Here is a 20,879-nt window from a genome sequence, read left to right as displayed (position 1 = left end):
AACAATTATCTTAAAACGAATTGGCAAATGAAGTATAGCACAAGAGATTCAAAGAAAAGTTCTAAAAATGCAAGAAATTACACATAAACTAAACTGCCATAAAATGAATCATAAAATTTCCAGAGTCAAATTTGAGGTGAGCTTGCAGCTTGGTTTAAATTGGATCATTAACAAGATAATCAAAGGTCAAGCAGCAAATTAAGGCTTCCTGAATTGCTGAAAAATAAAAAAACAATGGGTCTTTCAAATTATGGACTTCAACGTTATTGAACGTTATATATGATAATCATCCTGACATCCCTAGCCGTCAGTAACTGTTGTATCCTGGTTGGATAGCAGTTTCCTGTGAGAATAATAGTAAAATCTAAAATGATGCAATTTTAAAAATCTTTTTCAGTAAAGTGAGGTGAACTGTTCTGCATGGTTTCATCTGCTCACACCCTAATGGAAATTGTAGCCTGATAGTTTAATCTCTGTTTTATCAAGTTTCCTGATAGTTTTCCTTATGGCACAATAAAATATAATTTATCTACACTTTATTATTCGAACAGTGAATTTTTCCCAGGGGACTGACATGTACCTTATAGTGAGTAATAGCTTCTCTTTGGCCTCTCAACAGTAAAAGCGTGACTGAGGGAGAGGAAGCATTGATGATTGTCCTTCTATGAGGGTCACCCATCTCTATAAAGAAAATCACGTCTCATCAAAAGTTTACCTTTTAGACCAAACTTTAGGAAGTGTGAAAGACTGGGTTGTTTCTAGTAGTTAGGTGAATTTTAACAACATATAGTTAAAGGACATGTCATAAGCTCACGTATAAATTTTTCACACTACTAAATATTCCTGAGTCAATTGTTATTAAAACAAAGTGGAAGGAAGTTGAAGCAGAAGAAACTCAACCACCAAGTGATGGGCCACATTTAATCCCAGAGTGGGGTCAGTGGATGCTGAGGTGCAGAGTGTGGAGAGGTTGCCTACTGTCTGCAGAGTCTATAGATAAAGCTCTTAAAACTTCATGGCCTTCAGATTCGCTGAAGTGTGTGTGAGCTTCATGAAATGAGTTTTCATGCCTGATGAGCTGCATCCAAGGCTCACATCACCAAGTGTAGTACAAAGCTGCAGATACAGTGGTGGAAAGCATACCTCCACTGCAGCAGAGTAGACATCTGTGATATGATGAATCATGCCTCACTTTCTGACAGTTCAGTTGATGAGACTGGGTTTGGCAGGAGAACAAAACTTACCTGATTACATCGTATCAAGTCTAAAGTTTGACTCAGAGGAGACTAAGGTATGGAGAAGGTTTTAGGAAATTAGGGTCAGCACATCAGGACATATGGTATGATTTTATTTTCCCAGCTTTGTGGGAATCCCTCTCTCTTTGATAATGAAGGTGTACCAGTGAACAAAATAAAACCCATAAAGACATGAATGAATCTGTTTCTGTGGAGGAACTTGACTGGCCTGCACAGTCCAGACCTCAACCCTCAACAGTCCTGAAGAACTTTGGGATGGATTAGAGTAGAGACTTGAAGCCAGGCTTTCTAGTCCAACATCAGTGCCTGACCTTACAAATACACTTCTGGTAGTATGATCAAACAGTCCCATAATTAGACTCCTAAACCTTGAGGAAATTTCAGAAACTGTCTTAGCTGCAAAGGTTGGGCTTCCAATAAATTTAACATATGAACTAAAGGAGCAGTGTCACTCAAGTGTGGGAATCAGATCAGCAAATACTTCTAATAATGTTTTAGTCAAGGATGTCTGAGGTTAGGTTGCTCTGGCATAGTCAGTGCTTTGACAAAATCCTATTAAACAACTTGTTGGAGTTTTTTTCTAACCATATTAACCTGATTTTATCCCTCTCACACACACTATCCCCAGTGAGACCTTAGACAGGCTGTCATACGCTTTCTTAATTATGTCCAGTGAATAAAAGAATTCACAAGTGATTGCAGTCAAGTGTAAAAGCTGCATAAGAACAGATGCGGTGCGCGTCAGAGGTGGGAGTCATATGCCTGAACAGTCTCAAATATGTTTTTTAGTTTTATTTGATTAAAAATTGCTTTGCAAATCTTGTTTTGGCTTTGGTTTGATAACTTTCTTTCATTAGAATGTGATTTATAATAAAAGAAAAAAAACAATTAAAAATTGGAAAGATTTCCTTCTATTAATTTATTCTTTTTTTCAGATAGAAATGTACAATCAAAAGCCTGTTACTAAGCAACATTGAAATGCTCAGTTTTTAATCACATGCAATGCCTTACAAAAATATTCATATCCTGAAAATATTTCAACATTGTCCTTGTATTTTAATTGGATGTCATGTGATAAACAGAAATGAAATGGCAAATACTTTTGAAGCAGATGGAGATTACTACAGGCTTTTAAATATTTTTTGCTTAAATTAAAAACTGAAGTGGCATGCTTTTACATTCAGCAAATAAAGGGGGACATAAACACTTTTTGCTGCTAATAGAGATAAACATTTCACTCAATCTTTTTTGCAAAAAAAACAACAACAACAAAAAAAAAACAACTTAGATTTGATACTTTTCTGTGCACAGTCTTGGATATTGGTCAGTACTTTAACTAACACACCCTAACTCAAATATGGATTGATCTAAACTATTCCATTTTCAACTCTGTGTTTGGAGTGATTGTTCTGCTGGAAAGTGAACATCCACCTCACTCAAGTCTTTAGCAATATTAACATATTTTCCTTGGTTTGGAGTGGTGCCCATACTCTTTACACATTCAGAGTATAGTTTTTAAAGCACGTTGACTATTAATTAGCTGACTTCTTACGAGAATTGGATTTTATTTAGGTGAAAGTCAAGAGGGCTGGCTTTTTTGTTTAGTTGTTGACATTAACAGGGACAGTGTGACTAGGTTATCTTAAGTACTACAATATGATGAACAAATAATGCATCTCAACTTTGTGGTTGTGGTAGGCTGAAATTTTTAATAGTAAAACTGCATAAAACTGGGTTTTATGACTTCCTTCACCTATTTATGCATTGAAAAGTTATTCTTCTCTTGCTTTATTCATGAAATTCTTTTCGCTTTTTCCCTCCTCGTCCTGAAACCTTGATTAGTAATTTGTTGGTAGATGGCACTCCAAACTGAATTATGCTTCTGCCACTCACATTCAGCCATCATAACTAACTGATGCATAATGGATCCGGCATATAAATCACACTGTTAAATGTGATTGATGTGGCTATGTTTTACAACAATGCTACAAAGTGCTTTACATGGACGGGCCAAAAATAATAGGATAAGCAAAAAAATAAATATACAAATAGCAGTAAAATTACAAACATGAATTTATAATGGGGTTTAAACCAGAACCAGAAATTATGGTTAATTAAAAGCAAATCACATAATGGCCTAGAAGCAAAGCTATTTTATGAGATGTATTAAATCCCCTTGAAAGAGCTGGCCTTTGTATCTGGATAGATATGGAGTACCGAAGGTAGATAAACCTGGAAGATAAACGGAGCCTCGGAAGTTATCGTAGAAATCTTAATTTAGGCACCACACAGATCTGCAGAGCAGAGTTTCAGAACAAAACAGTTTCCTGGTTTCACCCGCGCCAAGGGAGTTCAGATAATAAATCTGAGAAAGATGAAATGCGCAAAATAATCATGTGTATCTTGAGATAATCTCGCTTCCTTAATTCCCGGTGTTTACCGGTGAACCAGGATGTTTACGACAAGTGAAGAGAAGGGATTGCCCAACACATGATCTCCTGTAAAGATAGGATTCAACAGTAGATCAACCCTGAGAAATTCTGACTCCTTAAGCAGAATGCTTTCTGTGAGGTATGAGGGGGATGGATGTAGGTGCAGTTTCTTGAAAAATGAAATAAAATCAACAGACTTTATTTTTATCCTTGACTGTAGCTTCCTTGCATCTGTGAAATTCCATCTGTCTGCCTATCCAAATGAAGATGTCGCATCTTCATTTGGATAGGCTTTATTCAGTGGGAGATATTATACGTCTGAATCCTCAGTAAATCATCATGTGTTTGTCCATTCATCTATTCATCCATCTGTTTGTCCACCCATCCATTCATCCATCTATCCATCCATTTACCCACCAATCTGTTTTTCATCCATATATCTTTTTGTCTACCTATCTCTCCATCTGTCAATCTGATGCTTGGTCTGTCCATACTTCCATCAGTCCAGTGCTTTTTTTTTTTAATCAGTCAGTTTAAAAGAAAAGAGAAAGGGGGAATAAAAGGCAGAATATCCATTTTAATTTGTACAGGGCCTTTATTGGGGTTTTTCTGGCTGAGACAGCATAAGCAGAATTGATCTACAAGAGACCATGACAGTTCATGTCTGCCATGTAAAATCCATCCATCCCTATATCTGAGAATTGCTACAGCAATGGATCCATGAGAGTTCCAGAAAAGATTTATAGTGCCTCCAATGAGTTTTTGGTTTTCCCCTGGGTCCTTCCCCACCCCTCAAAGGGACCTGCCTGAAAAAACTCCAAAAGACAACAAGAATGAAAACCTGCTGATGAGTAGCTGAACACTTCCTGGCTGGGTTCACCCTTAGAGATAAGGAGAGGGGCTGTCGACTGCTTGTATCTGGAATCCTGTTCTTTCAGTCATTTGTCCATTTATCACAACCATAGGTCAGAACGTAGATTAACCAGTAAATCAAGAACTTTGCTTATCATCTCAAATCCTTCTTCACTGTGATAAATCAGAGCAGCACATACATCAATGCAGTTGAGGCCCCAATCCCTGCTTCACTATATCACTACTCATCAACAACATAGGGGATATTTCAAATTACGCCTCCTCAGGTACTGATTGACCCCATGCCTGCAGCATGGGTTGAGAGATATGACATTTGACTTCAAGGAATTGACTCTAATTCTTTCTGCTATAAAGAATTTCTGAGTGGATTGCAGAAATTCACAGCGGCAAAAACCAAAGATATTTATGCTTGTATCAAAAGTCAAGAAACCATTAACCCTTTGCTTCCTCTTGACCAGTGTCTGGCAGACTCTTTCAGTTTTCACTTGAGTGTTTCTTACTTAATACTTCACCTTCAGATTTTAGGGTAGAGCTGCAATGAAGCATAGAGGGAGGAATCATCTTAAAATGCCAGTGGACTTGATTTAGTTTAACCATCAAGAGAGTACAGGCCAGATGGTGAGTTTAGGAAGCCTGAAATCTCAGCACCTGGCAAAGTGTTTGTCATTGCATTAATCAAGAACATTTCCAGCTCCTTCCATATACATTATGTGGAGGTGAGAGAAATCTTATAATTCCTAGAAATAATTGCCTTAAGATGTCCCTACCCCGTTTGGATACAAGTAAATGCATTTAATAACTGGAGAATTGTTCTATGATTTCCTTTTTTTGGCTCAGATAAAATGACATTTACTGTTTTTGCGGGTGCTTACCAATACAATAATTTAGTTGGACAGATTATAAACCACTTCATTACTTTATTCACAGGATAGGACAAGACAACCTGTAAAGTGTCAGATAAAGTGCTTGAATACCCTCTGATAATTTATGAATACATTTATTTTATTACTGCTTTTTGTCCTGTTGTTTCTATGCTGACACTAAATCTGATTGCCTCGATTTCTGTTTCTACCGCATGAGCTATTTTATATTGGCATATGCAACTTCCAATGCCTGAATAATTCTTCTGAATTTCCTTTAAATGCATGAGCATGTTATTGTATAATTGATGCTGCGAGGAGATAAACTGCCAACATCTTCATCTAGGTTCCTCCGGCAGAAAAACGTAGAGCGGTTTCACTTGATTTGTTAGTTTTAAAGTATATTCTTTCATGGCTGAGGGGAACAGAGGCCTAAGGTAATCATGAATAGTATGAGCTCACCGCCAAGAAGACAGCAGATGGTTGATGGTTGTATGGATGATTGGCATTTTCTTCTGTTTCTTCTCCCTGCAGTCTACGCTGAAAGGAGCAAATCTGACTGTGTTTGGCTGCCTTAATCACGGAATGCCTCTCTTCTTGAGAGAAAATTCATCGCTAAAATGTGACTCAGGTATGTTGGATTACCATGTGACAAAATTAATTTGGAATATTTTGGGTTCCTACCAGAGGTTGTATTAACCAAATATTTTCTATCTGTGACTGGATTTTTGAAACAGTGGAAACATCTAAACACCATCTGTCAGATTACAATTCACCCTTCTGACCACCATGTTTAGACATGCAGACATTTAAATTGTACACACAGAGTAGATTGCAGAGGCAACTATCAAAATAGATTCTAGTAAGAGCATCTTAAGCACCAGTGGTTGACCAGCTGAACCACTGGTGCAGAAGGAGCACAAGCTGTGGGATTTCCACCTGCTGAAGTGAGTGCATGAAGGATCAGGAAACCCCTCGTGCAGAGTCTTGTCGATTTATGATCACTTCAATTGGAGAAATGTTCCCTGATTTAAAAACTTTGACTAGAGTGGAGTTTGTAAGTCCAGTCTTTAGTGTGGCAGCAGAGCACTGAGTCAACATCCAGATCAATATTAAAAACCCCATCAAAGTCATCTGTCTGCAGCAAAAGTCCAGCATTTTATGAGAATAGCTTCTGTGACAAGCTGCCTTTAGACATTTGGTTTTACATAAGTAGGGGTGCAATTCAGCTTCAAAGTTGTGAGACTGTGCATTCATCTTTCATATCTTCAAATGATTCATCTGTCAATTTATACATTTATTATTTTTTCACCATTCTGAACATTTATTCATCCATCATCAAAGATCAACAAAACTCAAATACCTGGAAATTTAAGCAAAAACATCTGATTTTTTTATTTAAATTGAAACAGCAAGTTATTTGTTTTAATTTTCTGTGTTTTTGTAACTGAACAAATTTATAAAGCTTTATTGGTGTTCTCTTTTTTCAATCAGAATCAGTTGCTGGATTTTTCCTCTCTGTCAACGTGTCCTCTAATATTACCAAACTGAGAATTCCCTACCCACAAACAGGAACCTGGTACCTCAGTCTGCGCTCCTTATGTGCCACTGAACACGGGTAAGATTACTATGGTGTCTCACAGTGAAATTTAATTCAGCTAATTCAGAAATTACATCTTTACAAATTTATGTGCATATTTGCTTTCTTGACACAAACATAATATAAGACATATAACGGCATTTTTATATTTATGGTCTAAAGGTTTTTGACAACTATTCCAGTTGAACTTAGCAAAAAACAAGAATAACAGGCCTGAACTGCTCTGTATATATCAGAATCCCTCTGACAACACAGGAGCAAGGTATCTGTCATCTGTTCCAGCTCTCAGCAAGAAGGTGAATAAACACATTTCCCAAAATATCTAACTGGGCCTTTAAAGTGGGAAAAAAAGTCTATAAAGTGTACTCTCAGGAGTATTTACCCAGAAAGAAAAAAAAATAGATTTACAAGCAAAAATTCACTGAAATGAGCTGGTTGACTGTTGCTCATAAATTTTTGATGTTCTCATAATCAGTTCACAGCCTCAGTCCCAACGCCCCACAGCAACCTCGGTGAGACAATGTTTGCTCTGTTCTGCAGGAAGACAATCACAACACAGGATATAAAGTATTTTTATAGCAGATCTTCAAACAGTCGCTACTTTGTTTACCAATTTAATAATTAATTTAGCCCAGTGATTTGGGGAACATGCTTTTCTCCCATCTGTCATCTGGCAGCACAATTTGGCCTTTAGATGTATATGACATGGAAGAGCATTTCTGTCTTGTACATTAAGAATTGTATGGCAAGTATGATGATTCAGTCATATATAAATTTTGTATCATCTCTAAAATGTTAAAGGTGAGCTGTGATTATTTTAATGCCATTACAGTACAAAAGGTGCAGACTGGATCTTTACCAGCAATATCACATCAGGCAGACCAAACTGTCAGCATGTTGTGCTTTCTGTAAAGGGCACAGCTCTTATCGTTTGTGGACTAGATTATATCTTGTGATATCAAATGTTCTCTCCAACTGTTTACTCTGCAGATGAATTCAATAAGTACACACATTTTTCCGCTAAAGGTTTATTTTAAGTGTGCGTGAGAGACATTGCGGAAAGAAGATGGAAAAAAAAAATGCTATAAAGTTATTCAACAAAATAATTTTCCCATGTTTTTCATTGTTGAGCAGATTGAGCAATTTTGCCAAATCTTTAACGATTCAAAAATCTGAAAGGAATTGAATTAAATATTAAGTTTTGTAGGTTCTCTTGGGAGTTCCAGTTGAATTTGCATTACAGATAACAGATGGTGTGGGACTTGTACTTATCTTCATTTGAGAGCCTAACTGAGGTTTGGAAATGGTGATGGCATTCACATAACGGTGTGATACATTTCACACGCTAAATTAGTCCAGGCTTGCTTCAGCTGAAAAGTGACAGTGTGTTTGGCTCGTACTCATAATGATTTTTATATGTTGAAAGCACAAATCAAAAAGGGATCAGTTAAAGCTGCTATGAACAGACAGGAACATACCTGTAAGCAGTTACTTGGCATTTGAAGAGTATCAGGAAATCACACACATGTTCTGGAGTACTTTTAAGAAAAAAAATTAATGACATGGATTTTATTTAGCCTTGCAAGATAACTGCTAATAAAATAAAGCACATACAAAATAAAAGACTCTTAATGGTACTTATTGAAAAAGATTTTAAAAAATCATTGTCAACTCAAATTTCAGTTCTATTTCTCCTTTGCCTGCTTGTGCTTTTTTCTCAGGTTTGAAGCATGCACCAATGTAACGGCAGAGGTGTATATGCGTGCATACCTTACTCCATGCATCAATGACTGCGGGACATATGGACAGTGCAAGCTCCTGCGAACCAACAACTACCTTTATGCTGCATGTGAATGCAAAGCAGGTAACAATTTATGTGCAGGAGCCGCTGCAGAGCTCTGTGTATTTGTCACTTACTAGAACAACTCTTTTTTTTTTTTTTTTTACTTGCTTTGATTTTGTTCCCACTATGAGCTAAATTCAGATGAAGTCATCTACTAATGTCTTTTTTTGATTTGATATTAATATCAGACTCAGTCAGCAGCTGAAAATAATTAATGCCTATCTTCAAGAATCCCTCATTGTTTATTATTTAGCAGTACATAAGAAGGAAATGCATGACCATTAATGATATTCAATTTTAGATAAAAGAAAAAGAAAGAGGTCATATCTGCTGCTAATAATTTCAGATTAATTGTAAAATATATGATGGAAAATGGAAAAGTCAGCCACATGGGATTGGGCAAGCCGTTTTCCAGAACTGAACTAACAATACGGCAATTAAATGGTAGGTACCACTGTCCAAGAAGCCTTGTATTAATCTCTTTCTATAAGCTGTTGATGAGACAATAAAACACTCTTAATTACAAACAGCTTTTCAATAAAAGATGAGCTTATGAAGCCAAACAAAGCCTGTCCTCAGAGGCTTTTTTTAAATCCTGCCTTTGATCTTGTTTTATCCGAGCCCGTTTCTCTTCCACTGAATCCATTGTCATACTTCATGTGTGCCTCTACTTCCTGGCGGAACTACAGCAATCAACACTTGCCCTTGGCCTGTCTTAACTCAGCAAAACCTCAGTAATACAGTGCCTTGTAAAAGTGTTATACACCTTGAACTTTTTCATGTTGCACCTTAGAACTGGGCAAAATGGACAGAATAATTATCACAATATTTTTTTGTGAACTGAATTTCAAAACAGTAACCAATGTCAAATCAAGTCAAGTTTATTTGTAAAGCACATTTTAGCTAGAAGGTAATTAAAAGTGCTTTGCATTATTAAAACATCACACAGTCACCAATGGTGAAACAAGCAATAAACATTACATTTTGTCAAATGCCATCATCAAAACCAATAAATAAACATCAAGTATGTTGATCAATGTTCCATTTAGCATTAATCAAAGGCAACTCTAAACAAATGTGTTTTTAGCCTTGATTCAAAGGAACTCGATGTTTCAGCTGTTTTGTAGTTTTCTGGAAGTTTGTTCCAGATTTGTGGTGCATCGAAACTGAGTTCTGGGGATGCAGAGCTGACCAGAACTAGAAGACCTGAGTGGTCTAGAAGGTTGTTACATAAACAATAAGTCTGTAATGGATTTTGGTGCTAAGCTGTTCAGTAATTATTAAACAATCAAAAGTATTTTAAAGTCTGTTCTCTTAGCTAAAGGGACTGGTGTAAGGACTTTACAGCTGGGGTGATGAACTCTGGTTTTAGTGAGAACACAAGCAGCAGCATGGTGGAAGTTATAAAACTGCATTCCAAGCTTGGTTCTTGTATCACAAAGCACTGTTCAATCCATCATGTGGAAATAAAAAGACCATGAAATGTGACTGAAATGTAGACAAAGGAAACTTGCATATAAATTCACAGCATAGTCTTACAATTTTGTATTTGCAAAAACAAACTTGAAGATCATGTATCAGTTTCTAAATCCAGCCAGTTGGTTTATCTCGGTAACATCGAACTCTGTGACTGTAATGTGACAATGTGAAAGAGTTTGCGGAATGTGAATGTTTTTGCTAGCCATAGCATTGGTCAATACTGTGTACATTCAGAGCTTAGTTTGTGATAATTTGACCCAAAAACCACAAGTACTCTCAATTATTATGTCTTGGTCTGAAATCAGCCAGAAAAACAACCAAACAAAGATAATTTTCCAAACTGTCTTATTCATTTGGCCCCTTGATGATTATGTATTGTAACAAAGCAGAGATAGTTGAGAATAGGAGATTGTTCACTCCAGGAGGCTCTATTGTTCAAGATAAACAACTTCACACAACTCTGATGTTCCTGAAAAAGAGCTGCTGCTGATGAGACTCTTATCAAGTCATACATTTTTCATATACTTTATGAAATGCACAAAATTCAAAGGAAAAGATTTTGAATGGTCTGTTTCATCTCTCATTCAAATTTCTTCCATCTTACATCCACAAAAAATATTTAACAAGACTTTCCCGAAGTTCATGTAGAGTTTAACAAAACTTATCGACACAGAAGCTCCTTTAGATCTCTCCTTTCTTGCGTCAGGCTACAGCTCTGACAGTGTGTTTGTCTAATAGGCTGGAATGGTTGGGGCTGCACCGACAACTCCGAAGCCTATTCTTACAGCTTCCAGCTCCTCTCCACCCTCCTGCTCTGTCTCAGCAACCTGATGTTCGTCCCGCCTGTGGCCATTGCCATTCGAAGCCACTACCTGCTGGAGGCTTCAGTCTACATCTTCACCATGTTTTTCTCCACTGTGAGTCACTTCTAAATGATTCAACTGATGACTGAAAGTGCAGTTGAAGCCATATGCAATAAATATAAAGAAGCATATCATATTTTTTTCTGTGCTTGTTGTATGACATAAAATCCAACCAATCTTTTACTGATTTTAGGTTAGTGAGCATTACCAACATTATTTATATTTGTTAAACATGAAAATATTGAGAAGGATTTTTATTTTGTTTTAACTTTTTTTTTTCCCATATGACTTCTTTTGATTCAGAAGTCGCATGCTTTAAAATGCTCTCACAATTTTTTCTTCCCTCTGCAATGTTGTGAAAAAATCAAAACAAATCAAGCAAGTTATCAGAAAGAGAATTGTGGACCTCCACTAATCTGGTTCATCTTTGGGAACAATTTCAAGATGCCTGAAGGTGGCACACTGAATTTTTCAATCAATTTTATGCAAGCATAGTCAGCATGACAGTATCCAGCCATCATACTGTTAAAGAAGGAAATGCATTCTGTAGTGTAAAGATAGATGTGGAGCAAAATGCATCAGCTACATAGAAAAAGCAGAAGATCTTGTGAAGATCTTGACTAAAGCTAAGAAGTGATTATTATCTACAGTGAAGTGTGTCCTGTACCCATGACGACTGAAAGCCCTCTCAGAGAAGAAGAAGCCATTACTCCAAAAGTAATTTAAAAAGCCTATATACCATTTGTAAATCCACACAGGGACAAATGTACACCTTTTTGACCCCCCCAAAATAAAAACATGTCCTGTAGTTTGATGAAACTAAAACTGAAGTGTTTGATCATATTGCCTAAGGAGAAAAATGCTGAGAACATCACCTGTACTGTGAAGTATGGGTGGCAGCATCATAGTGTGTTGGTGTTTTGCTTCAGGAGGGACTGGTGCACTTCTCACAACAGATGGAAAGAACATTATGTGAGCATTTTAGAATAGAATAGAATAGAATTCAACTTTATTGTCATTGCACTGTCACAAGTACAAGCAACGAGATGTAGTTTGCATCTATCCAGAAGTGCTCTACGAGATATAAATATTTATTTACGGATGTACAAGAGGCAACATCTTAAGACGTCAGCCAGGAAGTTGAAGCTGGGGTAAAAATTAGTCTTGCAAATGGAAAATAAGACTAAATATACCACATAATTTGTTGTAAAGTAGCCTTGACACAAAATGATTGTTTTTCAGTGACCCTCCCACAACCCTAATGTCAGTCCTATAGAAAAATTGAAGGGAGAGCTAAAAAAAAGTTTGTGTGAGTAATGCATTCTTCAAAATGAACTCCCTTTACTCCTGTCTGGAAGGATGAGTCATTCAAAAGGTTTAACCCAAGGCATACAATTAAAAAGCCTAGTTTAATATTCTTAATTGACCTAAAACATTAAACATTTAGTCTAATTTAAAGTCAGACAGTAAAAAAATGGTTATGTGTTTTCACTTCAAACATTTGGTTTGAGGTCTGTGTTTTTGCATCTCTCTGAAACTCTGAAACTTTATTGCTGATTCATATTCAGACACTTTTAGAGAAGACATAAAAAACAAAATAATTTAGTGCTGTTCTGAAGATTAAAATCATCATCATAGAATGTGTTCTTTGTATTTGGATGCATATAAACATAAGTGATGCATACAGGTAATTTCACACAGTTCCTAACAATGGACTCATGCTGTTCTACTGATTGACACCTAATGATAGTCTGGCACAAAAGCAGTGCTGATGACTACATTATGAAAGCGCTTACAGTGGCAAACTGAAAATGAATTACAGTCAAAAAGAGGGTTGTTTGAAAATCAGGACCAATTATATATATGTGATAAATGTTACAAACAGGAAAGCATCCAGAACAGGAAATGTGTTTCAGAAATTAGGTTCAGTGGGCAAAACAAATTACACAACATAGAATTTTATTATTTGCAAATCACTTAATAATGCAATACAGTTTATGCTCACATGTTGCATATCCAGAAGTAGATTTACTTCCAAGTCTTTCTTGCAATTATTAAAATGGTCTTTCTTCCTCTGCTACTTTTTTGAATCAATATCCTTCAAACTTTGTCCAGCTAAATTCATTTAAGCTCAAAGGATTTCTTTATAATATCCAAAAGATATGGTAGAATTTATGGCCAGGCTTACACACCTTGAAGTTCACACATGACTTTCTCTTTCATGTTCCTATTGAGCAGCAGAGCTGAATATGTAGGTTGCACACATAAAAAATACAAAATCTCCTATGTCAATGTAAAACTGCTCATTCTGCTGTTGACTCTTGTCTTGGGGTCCTGCTACTACAGGTGCTGACAGTCAGGTACCTGATCAGAGCCTGGATAACAGCTCCTGTGAGCATGGACCCTGTTAAAAGACATGAGTTGTCATTTGCTGCAAGCATGCCAGGTTTGACTGATTTTGACAAGACCCCTGCAGGAGCCAGCACAAAGCCAATGTGATTCCTGCCGCTTAGGACCCCAAACTTTCAGAGGCCTCCCATAAATGCTTGAAATTCAACATGAACCATAGATCTGAAATTTTCAATTTGTTCAGTAAGAAAATTATTAAATTTGATTTCATAATTTCAGCATAGATAACAATCTGTCTAGTCACAATCTGAAAGCTTAACCTTTTCTTTGTGTTGAAGCTTAGTTTGTTCACTAATACATATCAACAGCAAATAATAGCCAATCATCATGATTGCTTTTAGACTTAGCCAGTTAAATGACTCAGTCTCTCAGATTCTACCAAATCTGTCGAAACACTGTTAGTGGTGGTGATGCTGTCAATAGGAAGATCGGCCCCTCATCACATTCTCCTTAAGGCTTCATACAACCCCTTTGCTGTAGGCCAACCTTAAGTGAGTGTTGCAGTATTATTTTAAGCACGAGCTTCAAGTGGCGAGGAAGATCAGTGACAACCAGCAGTCCAAACAAACAACGCCACATGAAGACCAATTCCTCAACCTGTCAGCACTCAGGAACGATAGGCAGTCTTGTACAGATTACAGTTTACTGGGTGTCTGACAGCTCTCTACCCTGAGAATCCAAAACACACAGTGCATTCCCAGTCTCTGAGGACTGCTAGGAGGTCTGCCATGACTACCCTTTGCCGTCTGCCAACACCAATGCAATCAGGCTACAACTGGAACTTGATCAGTATCATTTATAAACTTACAAAATGCACTTCCTTTAAAATGTTGCACAATTTAAGTGAAAGAGGGGGCTTTCCATAGTTATGAGATTGAATTACTTTTTTTTGAAAAAGAAAAACAAAAACATAATTTCTAACTGTGACATGTGGACGATGCAAGCAGATGAGTCCTTCACAGGCTAGTAGAGTGGCCATTCAGAGTATATAGTACAAAGCTGAAAGAACATCGGCCCTCTAGTCTTTGTTTGCACAGTAAATTAATACTGTTGAGCACAAAATTATTTAGACCTCTGTCAGATTTAAATCTAAAAATATTTTTATTCACCCAAGAAGTTTGTTTCTGATAGGAAATAAGACGGCCATCTCTAAAATGGTAACAAAACAGTATGAAAGAACATATGCAAAAAATAAGTGAAAATATAATAGTTTTCAGTGAACCTGCAAATAAAAATGTTAACAGTGTGCCTATGATTTACTTTCAACTGACCTCAATGTGGTGCTCATAAAGAAAATCCAATGCAATCAATCAGCTTTGAAAGTCAATTCATAAGTAAATAGTCATAACACCTGTATAAACAAATGATGCTTTTCTGTGAAGGCTTCAAGTTTGCTAGGGAACATGTTAGTGAACAAACAGCATCACGAAGACCAAGGAACACAGCAGGCAGGTCAGGGAGAAGGTTGTGAAAAAATCTAAAGAACGGTAAGATTATAGAAAAGAAACTCAAATCCTAGTAGCCATGAGGCTTGCAGAACATTTTTCAGAGATTCACAGCTCAGATGAGGAAATCTGTTGACCAGACAACTGTTAGTCATAATGCATGACTAACAGTTGTCTGGTCAACAGATTGACTCATTCGGAGTTTATGAAACAAACAGCATAAATAAGAAACAAAGTGAAGTTTAAAGTTCACATCTTTGATTTGTCCTGGTTTGTAAAAACAGTTCAAAGAGGTGGAAGAAGGTGTTATTCGGCAGTGAGACGTGAGCTGGTCGGAACTGATTCATGATGCTAAATTATCATTTTACACAGCTGCAACAAAATGGTTAGATCAAAGCATCTGTAATGCATTAGAATGGCCTAGTCAAAGTTGAAATCCTAAGTAATCCTAGTCAAATTTTAAATCCTAATTAGAATCTGAGGTGAGACTTGAAAAATAATATTGACCCTGGAATTCAATCTGATTCAGCCTGGAATATTTTGGAACAAAGATTACTCAAAAATGTAAACCTTTATGTACACAATAGTGGTAGAGAAATACCCCTCGAAAGGTTAAAGTATCTGAAATCTGACATTTTTCAGATTTTTATTTTTTTTAAAAAGCATTTAATATAATTGAAAATCATTTATAACTTTTGATTCACAATGCTATACTCTTAGAGGTTATGGTTGTAACATGGCGAAACGTGAAAAAATGTTTGAGGCACAAATACTTTCAAAAGGCTGTTAGTTTCCCAACAGAAAGATTTATTTTAAGAAACTGAAACCATATGGTTAGATGGAGCTTCCATTTCAGATCTTTCTTTTCTATGCTCTGGAGAAATTCCTTTTAAAAAAGCTGACAAAAGCTGATAAATTACAGCCCAATTTCCCTTACAAATGTTTCTTTAAGTGTGGCAAGGAACTTAAGTTGAGCTTCACAAAAGCAGTTCATCCTGGATTTTTCTTTTGTGAAAGTGGAGTGTGTCTTAGACGTTAGGTCTATCAAGAGAGATGAAGTCAATTTCTGTATATTATACTTTTAAAATCTACAGAGTAAAAATAATATAATTCAAACGTAAAAAGAAGTAAAGCAAGAACTAGAAATTTGATGGTGTAACAGCCGTCTTCTTTGTCTCTTCCCACAGTTTTACCATGCATGTGACCAGCCTGGTATTGTGGTCTTTTGCATCATGGAGTATGACGTTCTGCAGTTTTGTGACTTCCTTGGGTCCCTTATGTCAGTGTGGGTCACAGTTATTGCTATGGCAAGGCTAAAATCCATCATCAAACAGGTATGTTTTCACTGTGTTTTTAAGTTAACAAATAAGTAATTTTATGGAAACTTAGCTTCTCGTAACAGTCAATGCATATTTTTCTTTCTTGTCATAAAAGAAAGAAAATGCTATTTTAAAACTTTTGTGTTTTAAATGTTATGTCAAGAACACTACCAAATGTTTGCAATAAAAATAAAGGGAACTGCTCGGTGTATAAAATGTTATTGAAATATTTTTTTAGAATAATCTGATCAAACTGCTGAAAGTGAAATCATCTATAAAATATTGGTACTCCCTAAATTAACCAATGAGGTTTTTATGCTAATTATGAAAATGGGTTTTGCAAATTTTTTTTGATACTTACAAAAAAAATAGATTTTTTGTTTGGTACAGGACATTTTCTCAGACCTAAATGACTGGTTTTACTTTTTTTTTTTTGCCAAATTAGGGGCAGAATGTTTTTCACTGTTAATTTGCTGCAGGGACATTTATGCAAAATAAATATTGAAAGATATGTGTCTATAAACGCAGAGGTGTATACGGGGACCAGCTTTTCTGCTACTTCTGTAATTAGACAAATAAAAGGAGACGCAACAGGATAGTCCATTAAATGGGTTTTGAGTGTCATTATCACACACATCACACATTTATAAAAATGACTACTGACACCATTAATGAAGAAAAAAAATGACTCTAGTTACTAAAAGTGCAGCAAAACCTTTATGAGTGAGAAGCCAAAAGCGGGTCATTTATCACACCATGTAATCAGCAAGCTAAAAAATGGAGAAAAACATCACTTTAACCTCTCCCATTGATCAGATGTATTTTTACAACCCCACAGCATATCTGTCAGCCTGATATGAATTGCTGTAACAATGTGAAATCTTGTAATAAGGATTCTTTGACATCACTTCAGTATATGCATCAGTCTACCTTCAGCCTAGTTCTGTGTGAATAACATGGAAAGTCAAAACAGAAAAGTAATTTCATTTGTATACTACTATTCATACTCAAGGTAAATTAAAAAATAAAGAAACATAGATAAGAGTCGCACTTTAAACACAAAGTATGTTGAAAACCAAAATATACATCATATAAAAATGTATAAAATTGCATATTTTGAGGCCATAAATAGCTTAGACATGATTAAAAATTATCCAATAAAAATACTTATGCACTGAATGTTAACTTGAGGTAAATGGTAACATTTTTAGTCCTGATTTAATGGAGGCAAACGTTTCTACACATCTCAGGGTTTCAGGGAGTTGTTTAGCTGTGGAGCCTAGAAACTGAATGTTCCTTCATATTGTTTAGTTTTCCTTGAGGGAACATCAAGAGAACTGGTCTCAGATAACCTGTGGGCTCTACACTTGTCACATCTGACCAGTAACTCTGAAACAAAGTTTTCAAGCCAACTTTAAAACACATTTGGTTTTAAGTTATTAAGTTATTAAAATTAATTTATTTAAAAAAATAATGAAGGAATTGTTTTTTCTTTAAGGAAGATAAATGTGTAATCATCCTTGATATAGCTTGCTGGCAGGCTATTTGTAGCAATAGGCAGGGGGAGGGGGAGCAATGCTACATTACTCTACAGTATGTTCTACGCAAGCAGAGGAAGCTGCAGCCACTGTGGCCCTTTGTCTAACATTTAGTTTAAAGTTTAATTTAAAGACATTTTGGTTGAAAAATGCTGTGTATCTTGACACTGGTAACAAGTCCATGCCCTTCTTCTCTGTTTTGATGCTTCTTACTATTTATATTTTTCAAATAACCTGCATTATATGATTTTAAACAAAAATCTTTACATACATCATAGAGCATTCCCAAATTTCATTAGCTTTAGATGCTCTAATTGGCTCAGGTATTTACTGAAGCAAGCAGTCCTTCCTTAAAATGACATTTATTTTTGGACAGATAGTCAGAAATGGCCAGCTATCTGTAATCAGACCTTGGATAGCAATAGATTCCACTTCTGTTGTCTTGTAGTGTCATTGGGTGATGAGTCGAATAAAAGCCAGAACAAAGAGAGATTAGAGTTCTCCAGAGCTATGTATGAACAAATCTCACATATGCCTCCGTTCTTAGTTATAAATTAAAAGATCAGAATCTGCGTAGTGTGGCACTAAATTCCCGGCTTGTTGACATATTGCAGAGAATAAACACTAACAGGTGCACCTTCTCCATGGGTCACCCCCTGGCTGCACACCAATATGGAGCAGTGTAAATGTGTGTCCCTGTCTATAAATGAGACAGAGAAGCGCAGGGCGGTGGGGACGGAGGGTGGAGGTGGTGAGACAGGGAGGTGTGAGCGGGGGAAAGTATGAACATCTGCTGTCCTCTCGGGTTTTTATTTTTGCTTAGTTCTGCAGTATGCAGCCACTAATCAAATCGCACGTCAGGACTGGCAAGAGGAACCGTGCACGCTTGTGTACTTGAAAAGAGACAATGTGTGTGTTTGTGTATGTGTGTTTATCAATGTCTAGGACTGCCGCAGCAGTAGAGGGTAAAGGACCTTTCATTTTCTGATTGCGTCTATGTGTGTGTGCAGCTCATACGAGATTCACAAAGCCTTAAAAATTCCTACAAATTTGTCAGCAGAATATATTACAAGTCTGCAAACAGAAAGCGCTCTGGGTCATTTGTTAATCTCAGTTTGCTAAAGGTTACTAGTCAGTATTATTAATATGAAGGAAAATAATAGTTATCTTTGCTGGAGTAATAAAAAGATTGTTGTGACTACATTATTTGGTGACCTTTTGTTACAACGGTGCATGAATAATTAATAATTAGAGAAAATTAGCCAGATGATCTCATTTTTATCAGTCTTTGCATCTTGTGTTTCTTTGTCCACCTATCAAGTCTATTACTGATAATACAGTACTGTGCAAATATTTTGCATCACAAATCAGATTCCTTGAAATCAGTGTTTATTTCAAAAAACCTCTACCTTCAGCACGTCTTTAAGATCTTTGTTGATATCTCATTAGAGTATAAAAGATGTAATCTCATTAGAGTATAAAAGATGTAAACCTTACCTTAATATGACAATGATTAAAATCATGTTATTAATAAAAATGTTCTGATATGTTATTTCAGCAGCAAGAGGAATCATTCTAACTTTTCTATTTACATAAAAACATCTTGATCATGGTATACATTTTGTTCTAAATTTATGTGCAAGTATTTTTTATTTGTGATTGTTATTCTTGATGAATTATGAACATAGATAACAAGAAAAAAGCTTAAGCTTAAGATTTGGTTGTTTACAATTTTCTTCAAGGATATACTGGGTAAAAATATAAGAGATAATCACCCCCTACTGGAAGATATTTTGGGAGTCAGAAAACTGTGCAGAAAATTACCAGATTAAATTAATGTATCATTTATTAACCTAAGTGCACAACAAAGTTCATCCAAAATGCCCTGAGGCAGATGACTTGTCTTATGTACTCAAATAACAAAATTCTAAGGGCTGGAAAAGACAAAACTTCAAAGCAATTAACTCATTTGATCAAACTGGTAATTATTCCTACAGAAAAGCCTGAGCTAATGATTAAATATTAAAAAGCAACTGAAGTCCAAACAAAAGACCTTAGCTAAACCTTAAAATATCTCTCAAGACCATTAAAATCTTAGAAGAAAGATTGACTTCTTCTTGGAAGTAGAATACAAAGCAATACCAGAAACTCCAGGCTCACTGCTGTGCAAGAACATGCAAATGATATAAATTTACTGTAATTTCTGATACAAATATCTTTGAGTTGAAGCCAAAAGGAAATGCTACAATACATTTCATAGAGACACGGTGTGATTATTCTTAAAGAGCTCAACAAATCAGCTCTGTTAAGTCATAGTAGCACCCAATAATGGAAGCAGATCAAAAGAGCATGCAAAACCAATAAAACCAGAGCAACGACCTATCAAAGGTTACACACAAGGTGTCTAACATTATTAAATTCTTAATTAGCTCCATGACCCTACATTTAATAAATAATGTGATTAGCTTGAAACCTGAGCTGTCCATGTTCCCACTTATTAAATTTTAACTGACTTTGGAACATGTTTTGCCCAGTAAGGCTGTGTATTCTTGCACTGGCATTTAATTCACACATTCACACATACGTACATCAGAACATATTACTGTACATTGCTAGGCATGAAAATATGGGTTGCTGATAAAAATAGACTAACACCAGAGGACAGGAGTTTGCTTTAGCTCGTCTGTCACAGTGTTTGATAATGATTCATTACAGTAAAAAAAGCCTTGCCTATGAGCATCAGAGCATTCATGCCTGTATACAATGCATGCATTTTTGGGCACCTCCGTATGATCCAGCAGCGCGGTATGACTGATGATCGGGCTGCACAGAGTCCTCAGGCTGCACCGCAAAGCTCCTTTTCTCCTTGGTCTGTGTCAATTAGTCGTATTCTCCTGCAGGCAGGTCATCCCCTCCCAGCTCCAAACTCCCTGGTTTCTCCTAACATTGTACACCAGACACA

The 20,879-nt window shown here is 36.2% G+C and overlaps 1 protein-coding gene across 1 annotated transcript in view; it reads left to right on the top strand.

Annotated features, from left to right (window-relative positions):
- tmem8b (transmembrane protein 8B) overlaps positions 1 to 20,879 on the top strand; it is a 50,970-nt gene that overhangs the window by 20,568 nt on the left and 9,523 nt on the right. The window contains exons 7-11 of the mRNA XM_005800977.2: positions 5,956 to 6,052; positions 6,916 to 7,039; positions 8,743 to 8,885; positions 11,082 to 11,260; positions 16,248 to 16,394. Of these exons, the coding sequence (XP_005801034.2) occupies positions 5,956 to 6,052; positions 6,916 to 7,039; positions 8,743 to 8,885; positions 11,082 to 11,260; positions 16,248 to 16,394 (690 nt within the window). The remainder of the gene's footprint in view (positions 1 to 5,955; positions 6,053 to 6,915; positions 7,040 to 8,742; positions 8,886 to 11,081; positions 11,261 to 16,247; positions 16,395 to 20,879) is intronic.

This window comes from Xiphophorus maculatus, chromosome 12 (genome assembly GCF_002775205.1).
Source record: "Xiphophorus maculatus strain JP 163 A chromosome 12, X_maculatus-5.0-male, whole genome shotgun sequence".
NCBI classification, from domain to species: Eukaryota; Metazoa; Chordata; class Actinopteri; order Cyprinodontiformes; family Poeciliidae; genus Xiphophorus; species Xiphophorus maculatus.
The sequence above is the reverse complement of the archived record's forward strand: the minus strand, read 5'-3'. Positions and strand labels throughout refer to the sequence as shown.